Raw genomic sequence first — 15,913 nt, 5'->3', positions numbered from 1 at the left:
AACTTTAGATCACCCTGCTGTATGTTGAAATTGAACTTAAACTGCTGATACTAAAGGTTGACATAATTCATTAGGTTCAGCCAAATTACTGAATCTGCAGGACACAACTTCTTATAAATGCTCCTCACACCTTTTTGTGTAAGTTAAATAACTTTGCTTTTGAATGCTTACTTTAGCTTTTTTTTCTCTTTCTCTTTTTATTTTTTAAATTTGATGTGAAGTGTATTTGGGTTCAGCATATAAAGGACACAGACTTCGATGTTGTAGTTGCTTGTTTTTTTGGAATACTAAGTTACTGTTAAGAAAAATTTATGGTAAATGCTGTCTTAAGCTGAAAATCCTCCATTTTTCCACTGCAGCAGATTTGAGTATCCTCCACCTGTTGATTGGTACAGAACACAGGGAAAGATTGATTTGGAAGGTGATTTTATGTATTAAAAATTCTCTTAACTTTTTGTGGAAGCATGATTTATTTTTTGTCTGTTTCTCCTCTTTGTTTCGTGCCGTTGCTTTGCTATAACTTCTTTAATGGCAAGGACAGGTTTGCTTTCTTCAGAATCTCTTACTGGCACTGATTTTGGACCATAGATTGCTTTAATAAATGTTTGTTATATGCAGACTACACCCAACGTAGTCATGCAACTATAATTTATATTATTTTTCTTTCAGTGAGTGATTGTGAGAGTGGAAGTAGGTTTTTGTGTCTTTGTTTTAATTACAGCTTGTGTTTTAAAACTGCCAAACATGTTGAAAAGGCTCTTCTTTACTTAAGACTGATCTTTGGTTATTTCTTTGTTACGTTGGAAAAGATCCACCATTGAATTAAAGGATTTAATTAATGAATGGAATGGGGACAGGACATTTGCATTGTCAAAGTGATTACGTACAGCTTAAAATGCAAGTACTTAGAGCTGTTTTTACAGGAGGAGGTAGATCTGTGCCTGCAGCTTCCTGTTGTGACGAGTAACTTCTGTCCAAGTAGCAAGTATTCCCTTGCAGCACAACTAAATAAATTATATGTCGTTTCTGGTACTGCTGTGATTCTCAACTAATTCTGTGTCTTTTTGTTTCCTTCTGTTTTTAAAGGATCAGTTTGATAACTTGGATAAGCATACACAGTGGGGCATTGACTTCTTGGAGAAATATGCAAAATTTGTAAAAGAAAGGATAGAAATCGAGCAAAACTATGCAAAACAACTGAGGTAAGGATTTTTTCTTTTCAGAAGAATCTTAACAGTTACTTTAAAATCACTGTGTCAGATGATGGGCAGGTATGTAATGTTATGATCAATGACCATTTTTCGTTCACACAGTGAATTAGGTCACTAGTTCTTTTCATGACAGAAGTTTTTCTTGACCAATCCACAAGAGAAAACTATCTTTGGGTGTGTGCTTACTTGCTTGTTTGGTTTTGCCTTCTTCCCTCCCTCTCTCCCCAACCTTCAAATCTTTGAACTATAAAGATTTAAGACATAAATTTTAAGATTCAGAATAAAACCATAGTAATATTTTTCCACTGATGTGTTTGTTGCGAAGTGCATTATCCGTGTCTACATTTTCGTATGTGTGTTCCACCAGCTTCAAGCCTCTGCTGCTAGTTAATTTCTCATGTCGAATTAGCCAGAGCTGGACTACATTGTGTTAAGACATCTTTTTGGAATCATTGAGTAGAACTGAAGAAAGGAACAGATTTTCCTGTCCTTAAATATACCCTTTCTGCGTCTGGTCTTGTCCCTTTGGGTGAGATTGTAACCCATCCACCCTTTGTCCCACCTCTCCACTTTACTTCTGTTGGTGCCAAATGAAACACCTTTTAGGTCCAATAGGAATTTCCCCTCAGGGGTCATGCAAGAATTGTACAAGAAGAGTAGCAGCAATGAAATGTTAGAGAAGCACATTCTTCAAAATAAAATAGGATTGAATTTTACAAAGAGGTGCACACTGTGAAGAATAAGATTTAAAATAAGACACTCAGGTGAACATCTGCATCATCACACACAAAACTCTGGAGGTTCACTCCCTTTCTGTTCTGTCTGAAGCATTCTGACACTTGAGGAGACAGAAGAGTTCTGCTTCATGGGATGCTAGGTAGTAATACGAGTTGTAACTGCTGAATTTGGCCCGCTTCTTTCTTTTCAGTTTAAAGAAAATAGTGATGATTGTTCTTGAACTACTTGAATGTATCCCTTTAAAATTCTACATTGTGATCTCTGGAGATAATCTAGTGGATCTGAGCAAATGTATTTTTCACATTCCTTTTGCATACTATTGTGTATGTGGTTTTTTTCCTAAATACAATATTAATATATGCATAAGGCTAGTCAAATTGAGACATAATAACCACATTTTTTATATGCAGAATCTTGGAAACATTTAAAATGGGTGTTTAAAATTTAAAAATAAATTTGGATCCTGAGTATTAGACACACATTGGATAAAAATGTTAAATAATATTATGTCCCCTTAAAGTGTCAGCTGGCTCCTTTTTGAAAATACGCTTCACTCCTCATATATACACTCATACCAGCTGCTAGTCAACCTGTGTTTCTTCAAAGATTTAAATCTGATTTCTCTGTTTTTTCCAAGTGTTGGTGTTCACTTCTTGGAAAAGCCATTTTTGCTTCATCATTCACATCAACACTGGCTTTTTCTTTGAACTTTATATGCTGCATTTGTGAGCTGTTTCGTATTTATTGGCTTCCGTTGTTGTACCTCATGCTGTTATTGAACCTTAAATCCTGATTACACAGTGTCTCAAACCTGTATGTTCCTGTGACCCTAAGGCAGACAAGATTGACAAATGAAATTGACTGTTATTAAGAGAATGGATTAAATAAGGTTTTTGTCTGCCTACAAATAGTTAACAGCTGCATAAAACCATGAAACCAGCAGAAAATCAGAATGCTAGTAAATAACCTGTATTTGTGACCCTTTTCTCCTGCCACTTTAAACTGTATGTGTGCTAGTGAGTGATTTCTTTTCCCATTTTTAACACCTCTGAAAATTTTCCCTTGGAAAGGCCTGTGTGGTTGCTTAGCGACAGCATTGTGTGTCTGTTATGCATTTAACCTTCAGAATAACAATAAGGGGAATTTTAGAAGGTTCCTTATTAAGCACTGAGGAGCAAAGCAGAAATGTAAGGGAAGATGACACATGGGAAAGTTCGTGAGCAAAGATGATTATTCTTTCTTTTCTTTTACTTTGGTTTATTCATTTTCCAGTCAAAATGTCTGTGTTTAATCCCTACCAAGGAGAACGTTACAACAGGCAGTGGAGTCTGGTGACAGTGAAAAGGGATTCTTGTTCTGACTGAAGTGAGAAAGTTCTTATAAAATTTGTAGATACTTTTCTAAAAGTCAGTGTTTATTCTGTTTCTTAGTATACGTCAATGTAAAAAGGACTGGACTGTCTTACTATGGTTGCTCTTTCTGGCTGTAGTCTCTAAGGATGTGGGAAGAGACAAAGGGTCCCACACCAACTCCCTGCTGCTCTTGTGGGATATACTGCATGGCTGAAGAGTCTCACTGCTTGTACCCTTGTGCCGTAGAAATAACATGACTTCCAAATGAATGAATTTGAGAAATGGTGCAAGGTTATTTTAGGTGAAAGCAAGATTAGCACCCTTGGTTTAATGATGCGGTAATTTGAAGGTTGTAGCAACCAAAGTTACACGTGGACACTGGAGTGAGATACAAAACGTGCATGCAATATTTTGTTTCCTAGAATCTTGACTTACATCTCCTCTCCTTTTTCTGTAGCATTGGGGGTGTAGGTTGCTTTATGTAGTCCAGTATACTGCTTTTGGGGAACCTGGTTTGGGCTACGTTAACGTTTAGTCTAAGAAGTCAAAAGCCAATATCTCAATGATGACCAGGCAGAGAGATGGAAGAATTATATAAGGAGGCCAGTTAAAAGACAGCTGTGAAAGTAGCTCTGCTAGGTTTGCATTGTTTCATACTAGGTTTCTTCTTTGGGTGGATGTGTAAAATAGTTTCATTATAAAATGCCATCCCTTTACACAACACAGAAGTTGGAACAAAGTGTATTTCATACCAGTTGAAACGCAGCAGCATTCTTTGCATGGCCCAGGTCAACCTCAAGGACACACTTGGAGAAGCCTTCCCTGACGAGCTTCAGGCAAACATTCTATCTCTTGAACAAATTTTTTTCAGTTGTGTGCTCTTGTTTTATTGTTGGCTTTTTTTTTCCTATTGTTCTTAAATGGAAAGTATGGTTATTTAGAGATGTACAGGGGAAAAAATTGCCAGCATTGTGTTGCTCCTATTTGTGGCTTGTAAAGCCAATAATTTATCTGCATTATTTTCTGCTGAGATGCTAATTCACCCTTAAAAATATTACTCTGATACTTTATATGAGTGATATCATAACAGGCAATCTGTTCCATAGTTTATAAACATTGCTAGCAAGATTTCAGTGAAGTGGTTCTAATGTTTGGAAAATACAAGAATTTTTGTGAGAGTGGGCATTGGTATTTAAATACTTGTCTATTTAATTTGAGTTGTAGATCTCTTTTTAAATGCATTTGCTGCTTTTAAAAATGCACAGCCACCAAGATATTTCACTTCTTTGACCTCAGAAAGTACAAACGCTGAGGGTAAGACACAATCCTGTGTCTTGACTGGTTTTGTTTAGTACAGAAAAAGATTCTTTATTTGCTGTAAAATTACAAACTCTCACAGGGGAAAGAAAAGAACTGTAGCAGAGTTATAACTTCGATTTTTCTGTTTCATGGAAAAGGATGTTAAGTAAAGAACTTATTATCTTACGTCTAGTCACTATGCCGTAGAGGTTTTAAAATACTTACAAATATATGGTTTGTGTATGCAATATATTGTATGTATAAAGTGGCTTAAAACTTTGAAAATGCCATAGATTTTTATCTTAAGGACCCTTATAATACAGAGGGAATAGCTTCGTTCCTTGAAGTCAGTAAAAAGAAATTATTCGTTTGTGCAGTTTTCTATATGTATGTCATCTCTTCTCAAAAGACACTCTAAAATAGCTTCTTTTTTTTTTTTTCTCTTGTTCCTCCTTAATAGAAATCTGGTTAAGAAGTACTGTCCTAAGCGTTCACCCAAAGATGAGGAGCCGAGGTAAAAATGTGCATTTCACGTTCTGTGTATTAGAAATTAGGACTGTGGTTTACTCTTCCCTTTTATTGATTACTTTTAAATTTTTTTTAAGATAAAGTGTTTAATTGGCTGAGACAACAAAACTATTCTGTCATTCTTAAGCATGAAACCTGAGTTTACTTGTTAGTATTTTAAAGTAGCAAACACAGCAGGTTGTTCTCACTCCATTTCCAATTAATCTTTAGCCAGCTGAAAGTCTGAAAGCAGAAGTTCAGTGTGCTCTGTACAGTCTAGGGCTGTTTTTTATAGAAGAACAAATAAATTTTTTTTTTAATAGAAAAGCTGTTATGTGTCGTTGGGCTGTGGGTTTTTTGGGTTTTTTTTGCTTAGTTTAGTAGAGTTTTTCCATGCATTTGTTTGGCACTACAAGTACACATTTGTGTACTGAGACCTGGGTATATACAAAATGGTCTTGGTTTTGGCAGGAAGAGGTCTCAAACTTGCTTTCAGTCTGAAGACAAAATAAGTAAATGTCTAACTGTGGAGAAGCCATTTTGCTGAACAACTTTATGGCTCTTTATCAGAGAGGTGCTTGTTTTGTTATCCGTGCCTGTGGCCATTTTTTAATGTTTTTTCTTTTGGGATAACTTCTGATGAAGGAAGGAAAGTGGGCAGGTTTCAGGCTGCAGCCAGAGCACGTGCGCAATGCCTGAGAACTCACACTAGGATCTCCTCTAGCTCTTTTGGCTATGTGAAGGTCCTGGACCATAGGGAGTGGGATTTCTAGTGCTAGGGTGGTATTGGAATTCTCCAGAGCTAGGCTTGTGGAGATGGCAGTATTCCACAGTTAAAGGAGAAAAAGATGTATATATCTTAACGTGGTGCATGTTTGTGTTTTTTTTTTTTCCTTTCTTCCCTTCCACACACACTTTTTCCCCTTTGCTCCTCCTCTTCCCCCCGTTTTAGTGCCAGCCAATAGTGGCACCTTACTTCCAGCCAGGAGGTGGGCAGGCAAACAGGCAGCTGTCTCCAGAGCTGATAGCATCCTGCTCTGTAGATCATTCATCGGGATGTGTAGGAGTGCTATGATTGGCATGTTCCACCCTCAAGAACACCAAGCACATCATCTCTACAGCAAGTTCAGCCTCCGAGCCTAGGGACGTATGTATTCATTCACAGGCTCAGGCCTCTCAGTGGGCAGCTTAGGAGATACCACTATACTACAGGGCTCTCCAGGTAGTATTCTTCTTCTTTCTTTTCCATCCACAAAAAATCTTATTCTTATAAAATGTATTTGAAGAGACATTGCAACATAGAGTACCTGGTAGGCTTGACGTAGGCTTTCCCCACTTAAATTTCTGCTGCAGTTCAATTAGCGTTAAGATAAGGTTTATTGTAAAATATATATGATTTTGTTTTTAATTATTTAATCAGGAGTACAGGCATTACTAAAAGAAGTCTGTTTTAAAAACCTGTCTCATGTTTTGTGTATGTTTGTGTGTATGTGCTTTCTGTCAGGTTTACTTCGTGTATTGCCTTTTTTAACATCCTTAATGAGCTGAATGACTATGCAGGACAACGAGAAGTAGTTGCAGAAGAAATGGGACACAGAGTGTACGGAGAATTGATGAGATATTCTCATGATCTAAAAACTGAGAGAAAAATGGTAATTTCTATGTTTTGGTTTTACAATAGGGTATCAAAATTGATATCTTGTAATGAATTGATGTATTTGTTGACCCAGTTTGATGAATTTGGAAATAAGTAGGTTTTGCAATACACTTATAAAATTATGTATTTGAAGTTATTCTGTATTGTTATGTACTGGTTTACTACAGATATTAAACCTAAAAATTAGGATCCTGGGAGGTGGTGCTTATTAGTAACTTTCTTGTCATTGTGATTTTCATCTGTGGTACTGTTCTTGTATGACTAGTGAGGTCTTCCAGAGAGTGTAGGTAATGTGGGAGATACTGCACACTGGAGTGGGTCAACTACAGCAATGACTGACAAATGGTAATACTATTAAAAAGAAGTGTATGTTAAATTGTGTGATGTTTTTAGCATCTTCAAGAAGGACGAAAGGCTCAGCAGTATCTGGACATGTGCTGGAAACAGATGGACAATGTGAGTCTGTGTTTTGTGTGTTTTCCTATTGATAATATAACGATGTGTAAATGCAACTGTGGTCATGTATCTTGCTTAGGCTTTACTGTTTAGTTATATTGCTGACTGTCCAAATCACACTTAATGACATCTACAACATAGTTCTAGTTCCCCATTTAAAAACAGAATTTCTTGTAAACAGCTTCTGTGTGTATATATTTGAGTGGAGCCTTGGCTTTTATCCGGCGTGAAGGGGTCTGTTTTTTAATGTGGGTACAGGCTTCTTTGGTACTTGGGGTACTTCTTGTTTAGAGGGTAATTAATAATGAGTATTTAAAGGTAAAAAATGAAGGTAAAAATCTTAAGTCCACTGTATTTGACTTGAGTTTGAAGGCTTGTTCCATGGGGTCAATTCCAGAATGTCACTGTAGGCTGTTATACTTTCAGGAGGTGGAATTAACTCTTTAACAGAGAAATGCAGGAAATTAATTTCTTTATAACAGATTAAAAGCTCCTTTTTCTTGAGAGACTAGCTTTTAAAGGTGAGAAAATATGTTCAATGAAGTATGTTCAAGATGCAGTCTGGTAGTGTGCTGGCTTTGTGTCTTAAGGATGTATTATGTCTTTGATCCAGATGATTGTGAAGCAGAACGGGAGAGGTGAATATCTGCTAGGTTGCTGTGAACCCAGACAAGCAGTATCTTACTCCAGTGTCGTGTCAAAGAGCTCAATTCTTGATCAGAGGACCAGAGTAGAAGCAGATGTGGTAGTTTTAGGTGCTATCACCCTTCACCAACGTAATTCCCAGAGTTCATCTCCATCAGTCATGTTGTGTGCACTGCATTTACTGCAGTACAAGCTCAGTGTTTTAAATCAATGCAGCCTTTATGGGACGTGTTAATGTCAGCTGCCTGACTGCGCTGGAGCAGGAGAGCAGTGCTAAGACAATCTATGTTGGCAATTTGTCTCTAGAGAGATTAGTTTCCTGAGCTGCAAAGGTTTTTCCTACAGCAGTTGGCTGGATATATTCAACCAGATATATCCAGCATCAAGTACATTGAGTATTGTCACCTGTGCTGCTTACCGCTGTGCCAGTTGACATATTTATGATAATGGGTGGGTGTGCTAAGATAGATAAATCCTTCAGACTCCCTTCAAGCTGGTTTCATGTAATTAATTACATTAAAATTGATCACTGAAGAAGGATACTTGAAAATTTTACTCATACAAGTACACATTTAAGTTTTCTACCCCCTGACTTTTGTTTAGATTATGGAAGTTAGGCTAGAAGGTGGATTTGCCTGTTTATAGCCTACTGCAGAACTTTGTAATAGGTTATTTTGTATTTTGATTATCTGGTGTTGTATAGCATAGTCACAGTTGTTTCCTTACTGGTACTTCAAGGAAATAAGTTTTAGATAGAAAAGTTGAAAAGCTTTGAGACTTGGTTGCTGTGAGAACAAAGGTGTTTACTTAAAGGTCTTTAGTGAATTTCAGATACTTACATGGAACCCAAAAGGGGATAGTGACTGTTGAAGCTGTAAGTTTGCGTCTTTTTTAGAGCAAAAAGAAATTTGAGAGAGAATGCAGAGAGGCAGAGAAGGCACAGCAAAGCTACGAAAGGCTGGACAATGACACTAATGCGACAAAGGCTGATGTTGAGAAGGTAAAAGTAGTGCCATTTCTTTCTTTACTCTCTCTTTATTATTAAAAGCATGTTATTTGCATGTTTATTGTCAGAACTCGAACAATGTTCTCTGAGTGTATAAAATTACGTATAAAATGTGCTTGCTTATTATGCGCAAAAGTGAAGTGTAAGACAGCATGTAGAGGGAGTGTGCTTCATTAGTCTTGAGAGGATGGCTATCTTCCTTAAACAGGCAGGCTTACTGATGTTTGGTATCTTGTGGTGTAGATGTTCAGTCACTCCTATGTTTTTTCGAATGTGCATTGGGTAATGGAGATAAAATGATCATTACTCACTCTATACATAACAAATGAGGTCTGTAGTCTGTCAGTATATAAAAGTCTCACATTCTTTTTTATTTCGCTTATAAGGATGTCAGTTTTGATGAGTTGTGATTAGTGTTTTTGCATATTTGGTAAAATCACTTAAAATAATGCTGTATGTCATTGAAAAGCACCAGACATGTTTGAAATGATGACACTTTCCTACTAGGCTAAGCAACAGTTAAACCTGCGCACACACATGGCTGATGAAAACAAAAATGAATACGCTGCACAGCTACAGAACTTTAACGGGGAACAGCACAAACACTACTACATTGTCATTCCTCAGATTTATAAGGTAAAATAATTAACAAAGAACGAATGTCTGATCTTCTTTTAAGGGACAAGTAGATTTTAAGATTTAAAACCTTATTTGGGGGATTTTATTGCATAATTTTATCAAGAAATTAGCATAGTGTTTGTAAAACCTGCATTTTATCATGAGACTACAGTAATTACACTTAGACTTCTAATGAAAATATTCTGTTGCATTTTCTATGAAGATTTTGTGTTTTATAGACTCTTGGTTTAAATATTGCTGAAGAGCTATGGCAAAATAAACATTTGAGACATCTGAGTGAGAGCAAACATTTAAAACAATCATTCTAGTAAGTTTTATTACTAGTTCTCTTGATGTTTGTGAGTGTGAACGCTTTGACTCCAGCAGAGAGGAAGAAAGCTAATGGTGGCTCTGGGGTTTAATCTGTCTCATGTCTGGGTATAAAATTGGTAGATTTGAGACAGAAGGCATTGCTTCATCAATATTGCCAGCAACTCACAGAGCTCTCTAAGACAGTAAGAAAAGGTAAAGGCCAAATTCAGTCAATATTTAGCATCTGAAAAGGGTTTTTCTCAATGTGCTCCATGTATCTATAAAGATTTATTTTTTTTAAAGGTTCTTTAAAAAACAATGAGTCATTGCCAAACTCTTTCAAGTGAAGTGGTTGAGGGGCATCAGGTGAGGAAGAGTTCAGATGTGTGTTGGCGTGTATGTTCAGCTGCTTGTGAGAACACTGTGACTGTAGAAACTGGTTCTGAGGCAGGGAGAGAGGAAGGGAACAGTAAAAATGCTGACTTTGTTTGAAAGAAACCAGCTCGAGAACCCTTGATAGTTTCCAGAAGGACCAGGGAGCTGATGTTTTTTTTAAAAATACTTATTTGAAGGTCTAGGAGAAAATTGCTCTGGCTTATTAAAGAATTTTCTAACATTTTCCCTGTTAGGCAGCACTACAATAGATCTGCTGTAGCTTGCTGAAGGAGGGATCACTGTCAGCTCCAGGAGAAACAGTCCTGTTGTCTGTGCATGTAGCTTGGACTAGAGTTTTGATTTATTGCCTTATTTCTCTAGGGTTAAAATCCGTTATCCTTGTAAGATATTGCTTATGGTTTATGCAATCTGTACTAAGAGCAGAAAGGCCTAGTCCGACTTTCTCTCAGGATGACATTTTTATTATCTCCTTGCAAGTGTTTGGTGACATTCTGTGGGAGAACCTGGGGAGAGGGATTTAGCTTGACTAAGTCATTGCTTTGCCTAAGAGATGAAATTGGCTGCTGTTTGAGACTTTGTTAGAGTAGATACAGGGAAGATCCGACTTCTTAACTCATTTTTTATAACCTATTGATGTATGTACTATTGTTTTTTGTCTTTCTTTGATTTTCTTTTTTCTGCCTTCAATTAGGTGAAAGGTCCAAGGCTATTATCTTAATAGTATTTCTCTTTAATTTGTTCTTTTTGTTTTGTTCCAGTAGACTTTTACTGCAAATCTTATGTAATGGTGTTCTTTTCTTTATTTTCTTGCACACTTCTAAAGGAAATGGTTTGTATTTCAACTTAGAGACCATGTCAAAACGCCACATAATTTTAGTATTTCTAGTTTTTCCTATTTTTTATTGTTGCTGTTTATTGGAAAGTGTAAAAATAAAAGTAAGATAGAGATACTTATTACTAGAGAGAAATTATTTGGACCTAGGAGGAATGAGTGAGGAGATGTAGAAATTAGTAGAACTTCTTTATTGTAGTTTTCATTTTTGCAAATATTTTCAACTAAATAAGTGGCTGTAGATGCTGTATATGTGCTTTAAAAAATAATAAGGAAAGAAAGTCCAGTCGTTTACATCACTTATGAAAATCTGAGTACCAGCACTTCATAATTACTGTTCTGGGCATCTGTGTCTGAAAGGACCTGATTTTTTAGCTTAAATTAAGTTCTGTGTTCAATGAATAAGAATATTGGGAAAGCACAGAAGTTCTGTACTACACCGTGGTGACTGCAGTCACTACATACATCAGGACAGGGGAAAAAATCTGAAAATAAAACTTTTATTTTATCTTTGTTTGTGTTTGCAGCAACTTCAAGAAATGGATGAAAGAAGGACTATCAAACTTAGTGAATGTTACAAAGGCTTTGCTGACTCTGAGCGCAAGGTTATTCCGATTATCTCTAAATGCTTAGAAGGGATGATCCTTGCGGCAAAATCTGTTGATGAACATAGAGTAAGTACAATTCAGTGACGTCTTATGTGTGCATGAGCAATTTAACTGATATGGAAGCTGCAAGGAGGGGAAGGATGGACTTAGCCTAAATGTTTATCTTTCTGTTGTCAAGGATTTGTCTGCTTGAAAAGTGTTGTGACTTCAGTTTCAGCCTAAATGGTCACTTCTGGTGACTATTTAGAAACACTTTCAGTGTTTCTTCTCTTCCTGTGTGTATTGCTTGCTTGTGATCTGAAGATCTTTGACACTTTCCCACTGTACGTGATTGTGGACACGTTGTTTTGGTTATTATTTGGTACCTTACAATACCAATACAGTTGATAGTTCCTCCAGTATGTAGCATTAACTCACATCAAGGGTGTTCAATGAACGAAGTGTCACTCTGTGTCCTGTTCGATTGCAGCTATTGGCACTTCTTTCTCATTTCTTCTGATATGGCTTTTCTCTATTATATCTTACTGCATCTAGCTGCTTAGTGTTATTTGCATATCGCTGCTAATGTCAATGGACTAGCAGGTGGAGTAGTCATTTGGCCCTGAAGCATGTCCTGTTCTAAATTTGTGGTAACCCTTGGTGAGTATTTGCTGTTTTCTGAACAGCAAGGTATGCTTTGATTTGTACTCATGGTAATGCTGCTGAGAAAAAAGAACATATGTTATCTTAACTCAATCTATCCCAAACAATGCATTTTGAGCTCTCTCTCATCTTCTCATCTGTGCATCTCTGCAATAAAGGGAAAATCTATGTCTCCGTTGTTTTTCTGTCCCTGGTTAGTTCTTGATGCGTTTGCGTGTTTTACTTTTCTAAACTCTTTAATGGCCTATGTTTAGGACTCTCAACTAGTGATAGACTGCTTCAAATCCGGTTTTGAACCTCCTGGAGATTTTCCATTTGAAGATTACAGTCAGAATATTTACAGAACTATCTCTGATGGAACCATCAGTACACCAAAGCAGGAAGGCATGAGAATTGATTCAAAAACTACCGTGGGCAAGGCTAAAGGAAAGCTGTGGCTGTTCGGAAAGAAGCCAAAGGTAATAATTAAGAAATTACTCTTAAGAAAATTAGAATGTGAATATCTAGAGTGCATGGAAGCAGCAATTTATATATTTTAAAATACCCTTCCTCTTGTCTCCCACTGTCTTGTAAAGTATCTGTAAGGAGATCTGAAGGTTGGAGTGGAGCTGGATATTTATCATACTAAAAATCAAGTTCTCACTGGGGGAAGCTTTCTGATTTTCCTTCTTGTGTCTGGGAATTGTTTTAATTGTTATTTGATAAAAGTAGCTTCCCATTTTTGTAACATTTCTAAGTTCCTGTAAAGACCCTCTGCAATTACATAGAAAAGGTGATAATTGTGAATGTCAAAATGGAGCACGCTGTGGAGTTGGGCAGGCTTCAGATCAGTGTTTTATACCACAGAGAGCAACCTCCTTCTGTCACAATTTATGGATGTTTCTATATAGAAGTGTTACATAGACATTAATTATACCTGTTGCTAGTTTTGAAAACTTCTTAGGTGTGCTGAGAACGCTAAAATGTATCATATTGCATGGATAACACATACTGTTGAAGCTCCATACAGGTAAATGCCCCAGAAGAAATATTAGTGTGAAAGAGATAAAAATATTCCTGTGCTCCAGAAAAAATGAAAGCAGAGGTATTGCTCCTGCCTTGTATTATTATATGAGTTTCAGTTAGCATTTTCTGTTCAAGGTGTCTTCATGGATTAACAAAAAAGATTATCAATTCATGCATTAGCTATACAAATGAATAATGAAGCATTTACGTATTTAAATTTTATGCTAGGTCTTTATTTAGTATTGGAGCATATCAGTGAGTCATTTTAATGATTCCCACAGATCTCTATGTGGTTATTTTAATGCTCCAAGTCAGTTTCTGCCATTTATTGTTGGAAACTATTCTCAGAGCTTGTTAGTGGTAAGATTTATTTTCCACTTGATAGCGTTCCAGGAAAGCAAACCTTTACAGATACAAAGGATACAGCTGATTCTTTATTCCCCCCTCAGTATATTGTGTAACTGCAGCTGAGTGTTAAAATGAAAACTGATTGTTTACTTTTCATGCAGTCTAATTAATGATTGATAATTGTTTAAATGCATTGATGCATTAGCACATTCATTGCATTTGGCTGCAGAGGTGGGGAAGATTCAGGCTGTTCTGAAATTCAGTTGTAATGTCCAGTTTGACAACAAGACATCTTTCTGAGAAATTTGGAGAAGGAAGCTATGAAAATCTGCACTGGTTTTCAGTCTGGCCCTTGGCATTTACTGCAGTTGTAAGAGATTACTTGGTATGATGATAGATGAAGAAAGCAGACAGGACTTACCCTGCTCTTTATTCTCCTCAGTTTGTGTAATTTGTATGTAGTGTTCAGAGAGTCAGTCTTAGTGTTCCCTGTATGGAGTCACAGGAGATGCATACCACATGCATCTCTTCATTAAGGACCTTTTTTCACGTGTTTTGGGGCAGGATGGGAGGGTACTGTACAAAAGAGCAGCTGGCAGCAGAGTACTTATCAGGAGATACATATTTAATTCCAAATGCTATTTACAGATTTTAAAAGGTATTCTTAAATTAGCTAATATAAAAATATGCTGATTTATTGTAGCTGGGATATTCAGGGTGGCCTTTGGGCCTTCACTTAGATGAAACTATGGCTGGCCTTGACATCTAGATGTGCATTTTCCCGTTTTTGATGTTGTCAAAGACATCAAAGTCTTTTGGAATGGGAAAGAGTTGTGCAGCAGAGGAAATAGTACAGAAAAATCAAATTGGGGAAAAGCAGCAGAGGTGTGAGAGATGAAAAATGAGAGAAGCAATTTGAAGAAAGGGAAGAAGAAAGTGGCAGAATTCTCAAGATGGCACTGATTAAGAATGCCACGCAGCCATCGTGTCAGTCCAGCTTGGCTACAGAGACCGAGCAGACATTTTGTTTGAGCCCTTCTCCATAAGTATGCCCAATGTTTCTGTTTTAGCTTAACCAGCAGGGTGCATCGACATGTAGAAACAAACAGGGAGCAGGAATGTGCAGGCTTCCAGAACAACTGTAACTGGAGTTGGGAAAATCAGAACTTCCTGTTTTAAGGAAAGAGCCGTGCAACTTTGGGATCTTGTTAGGATCTGGCGGAAGTGTTGAGTCTAAAGCTGTTTTGATTATTCCTGCATCCTCTGCACCAGCCTGTAACTGAAGATTAATCGTCACAGAAACCTTTTAAAACCAATACGTTGTAGTGTCAGTGTGTCTGGAACTTTAAAGGCTCTTTCTGTGTTGGATAGAAATTTTATTTTTATAAGACAGAATATTCATTTAAAAATCACTTTGAACATTTGGCTTATTTATTGCTTTCTTTATTTCCACATTAGCCACAATCCCCACCCCTTACCCCTACTAGTTTATACACATCCAGTACTCCTAATGGGTCCCAGTATCCCATATTCTCCATTGAACCAGTGCATTATTGCATGAGTGACATAAAAACAGGGAAGCCCAGAATTCCTTCTTTCAGAAGCCTCAAAAGAGGGGTAAGTTTGATAACAAGTTGAAATGCATGATGGGCTATGAAACAGTGTGTTTGTGATGTGGCTTTTCTAATGCTCTTCACCCTCATTATAAGGCTTACTTTGTTAAAAGTAACAGTTGAGCCATGGGGTTGCTGTTAGGATGCCTTGTTTCATATTATACAGAAGTTACCAACTGGCTAAAAATAACATAAAATAGAAATACACATTCCAAATACTTGTGCCTAAAATAAAGGTGTTATAAAGAGGGTGCTCAGCATGTGTTTGATACCTTTCTTCATTGTTGTTCACTTTCACAAATGTTTTCCTACCACCATGTAACATAATTTTGCAGTAATTTATCATTGGGTATATAGTCAACACAAAAAAACATCTGGTAGATTAGATGTCTTGTTTGCTGACTTTTAATTGAAATAATGGTAGTTGATTATGAGACACTGAACTAAGAAGGGAGACATTTCATTTCTTTTGTACATCAGATTCTGTAGCACATGATGTGGTGCTTGTAGATTTTTAAATAACGACTTTTGAAGCATTGCAGTTTTATTGCATTTTCTAAATAATAAATTATTCTTGTTTGTCCAAGGTTCTTTTGGATAAAAATACTGAGAAATTACTACCAAATGCCACCTTCTGAGATTTATTAATTAATTTATAGTGGCCTATC

The 15,913-nt window shown here is 36.8% G+C and overlaps 1 protein-coding gene across 3 annotated transcripts in view; it reads left to right on the top strand.

Annotated features, from left to right (window-relative positions):
• Positions 1-15,913, top strand: part of FNBP1L (formin binding protein 1 like) — a 65,052-nt gene that overhangs the window by 39,387 nt on the left and 9,752 nt on the right. For 2 of the 3 annotated variants that reach the window (XM_069862756.1, XM_069862754.1), the window contains 9 exons: positions 1,087-1,202; positions 5,061-5,114; positions 6,612-6,759; positions 7,158-7,220; positions 8,761-8,865; positions 9,379-9,507; positions 11,557-11,703; positions 12,534-12,737; positions 15,091-15,249. In XM_069862756.1, coding sequence (XP_069718857.1) covers positions 1,087-1,202; positions 5,061-5,114; positions 6,612-6,759; positions 7,158-7,220; positions 8,761-8,865; positions 9,379-9,507; positions 11,557-11,703; positions 12,534-12,737; positions 15,091-15,249 — 1,125 coding nt within the window. Of the gene's footprint in view, positions 1-359; positions 422-1,086; positions 1,203-5,060; positions 5,115-6,611; positions 6,760-7,157; positions 7,221-8,760; positions 8,866-9,378; positions 9,508-11,556; positions 11,704-12,533; positions 12,738-15,090; positions 15,250-15,913 lie in introns of all 3 variants that reach the window. The other variant, XM_069862755.1, reaches the window with a different exon arrangement.

This window comes from Phaenicophaeus curvirostris, chromosome 8, assembly GCF_032191515.1.
Source record: "Phaenicophaeus curvirostris isolate KB17595 chromosome 8, BPBGC_Pcur_1.0, whole genome shotgun sequence".
Classification (NCBI taxonomy): domain Eukaryota; kingdom Metazoa; phylum Chordata; class Aves; order Cuculiformes; family Cuculidae; genus Phaenicophaeus; species Phaenicophaeus curvirostris.
The sequence above is the reverse complement of the archived record's forward strand: the minus strand, read 5'-3'. Positions and strand labels throughout refer to the sequence as shown.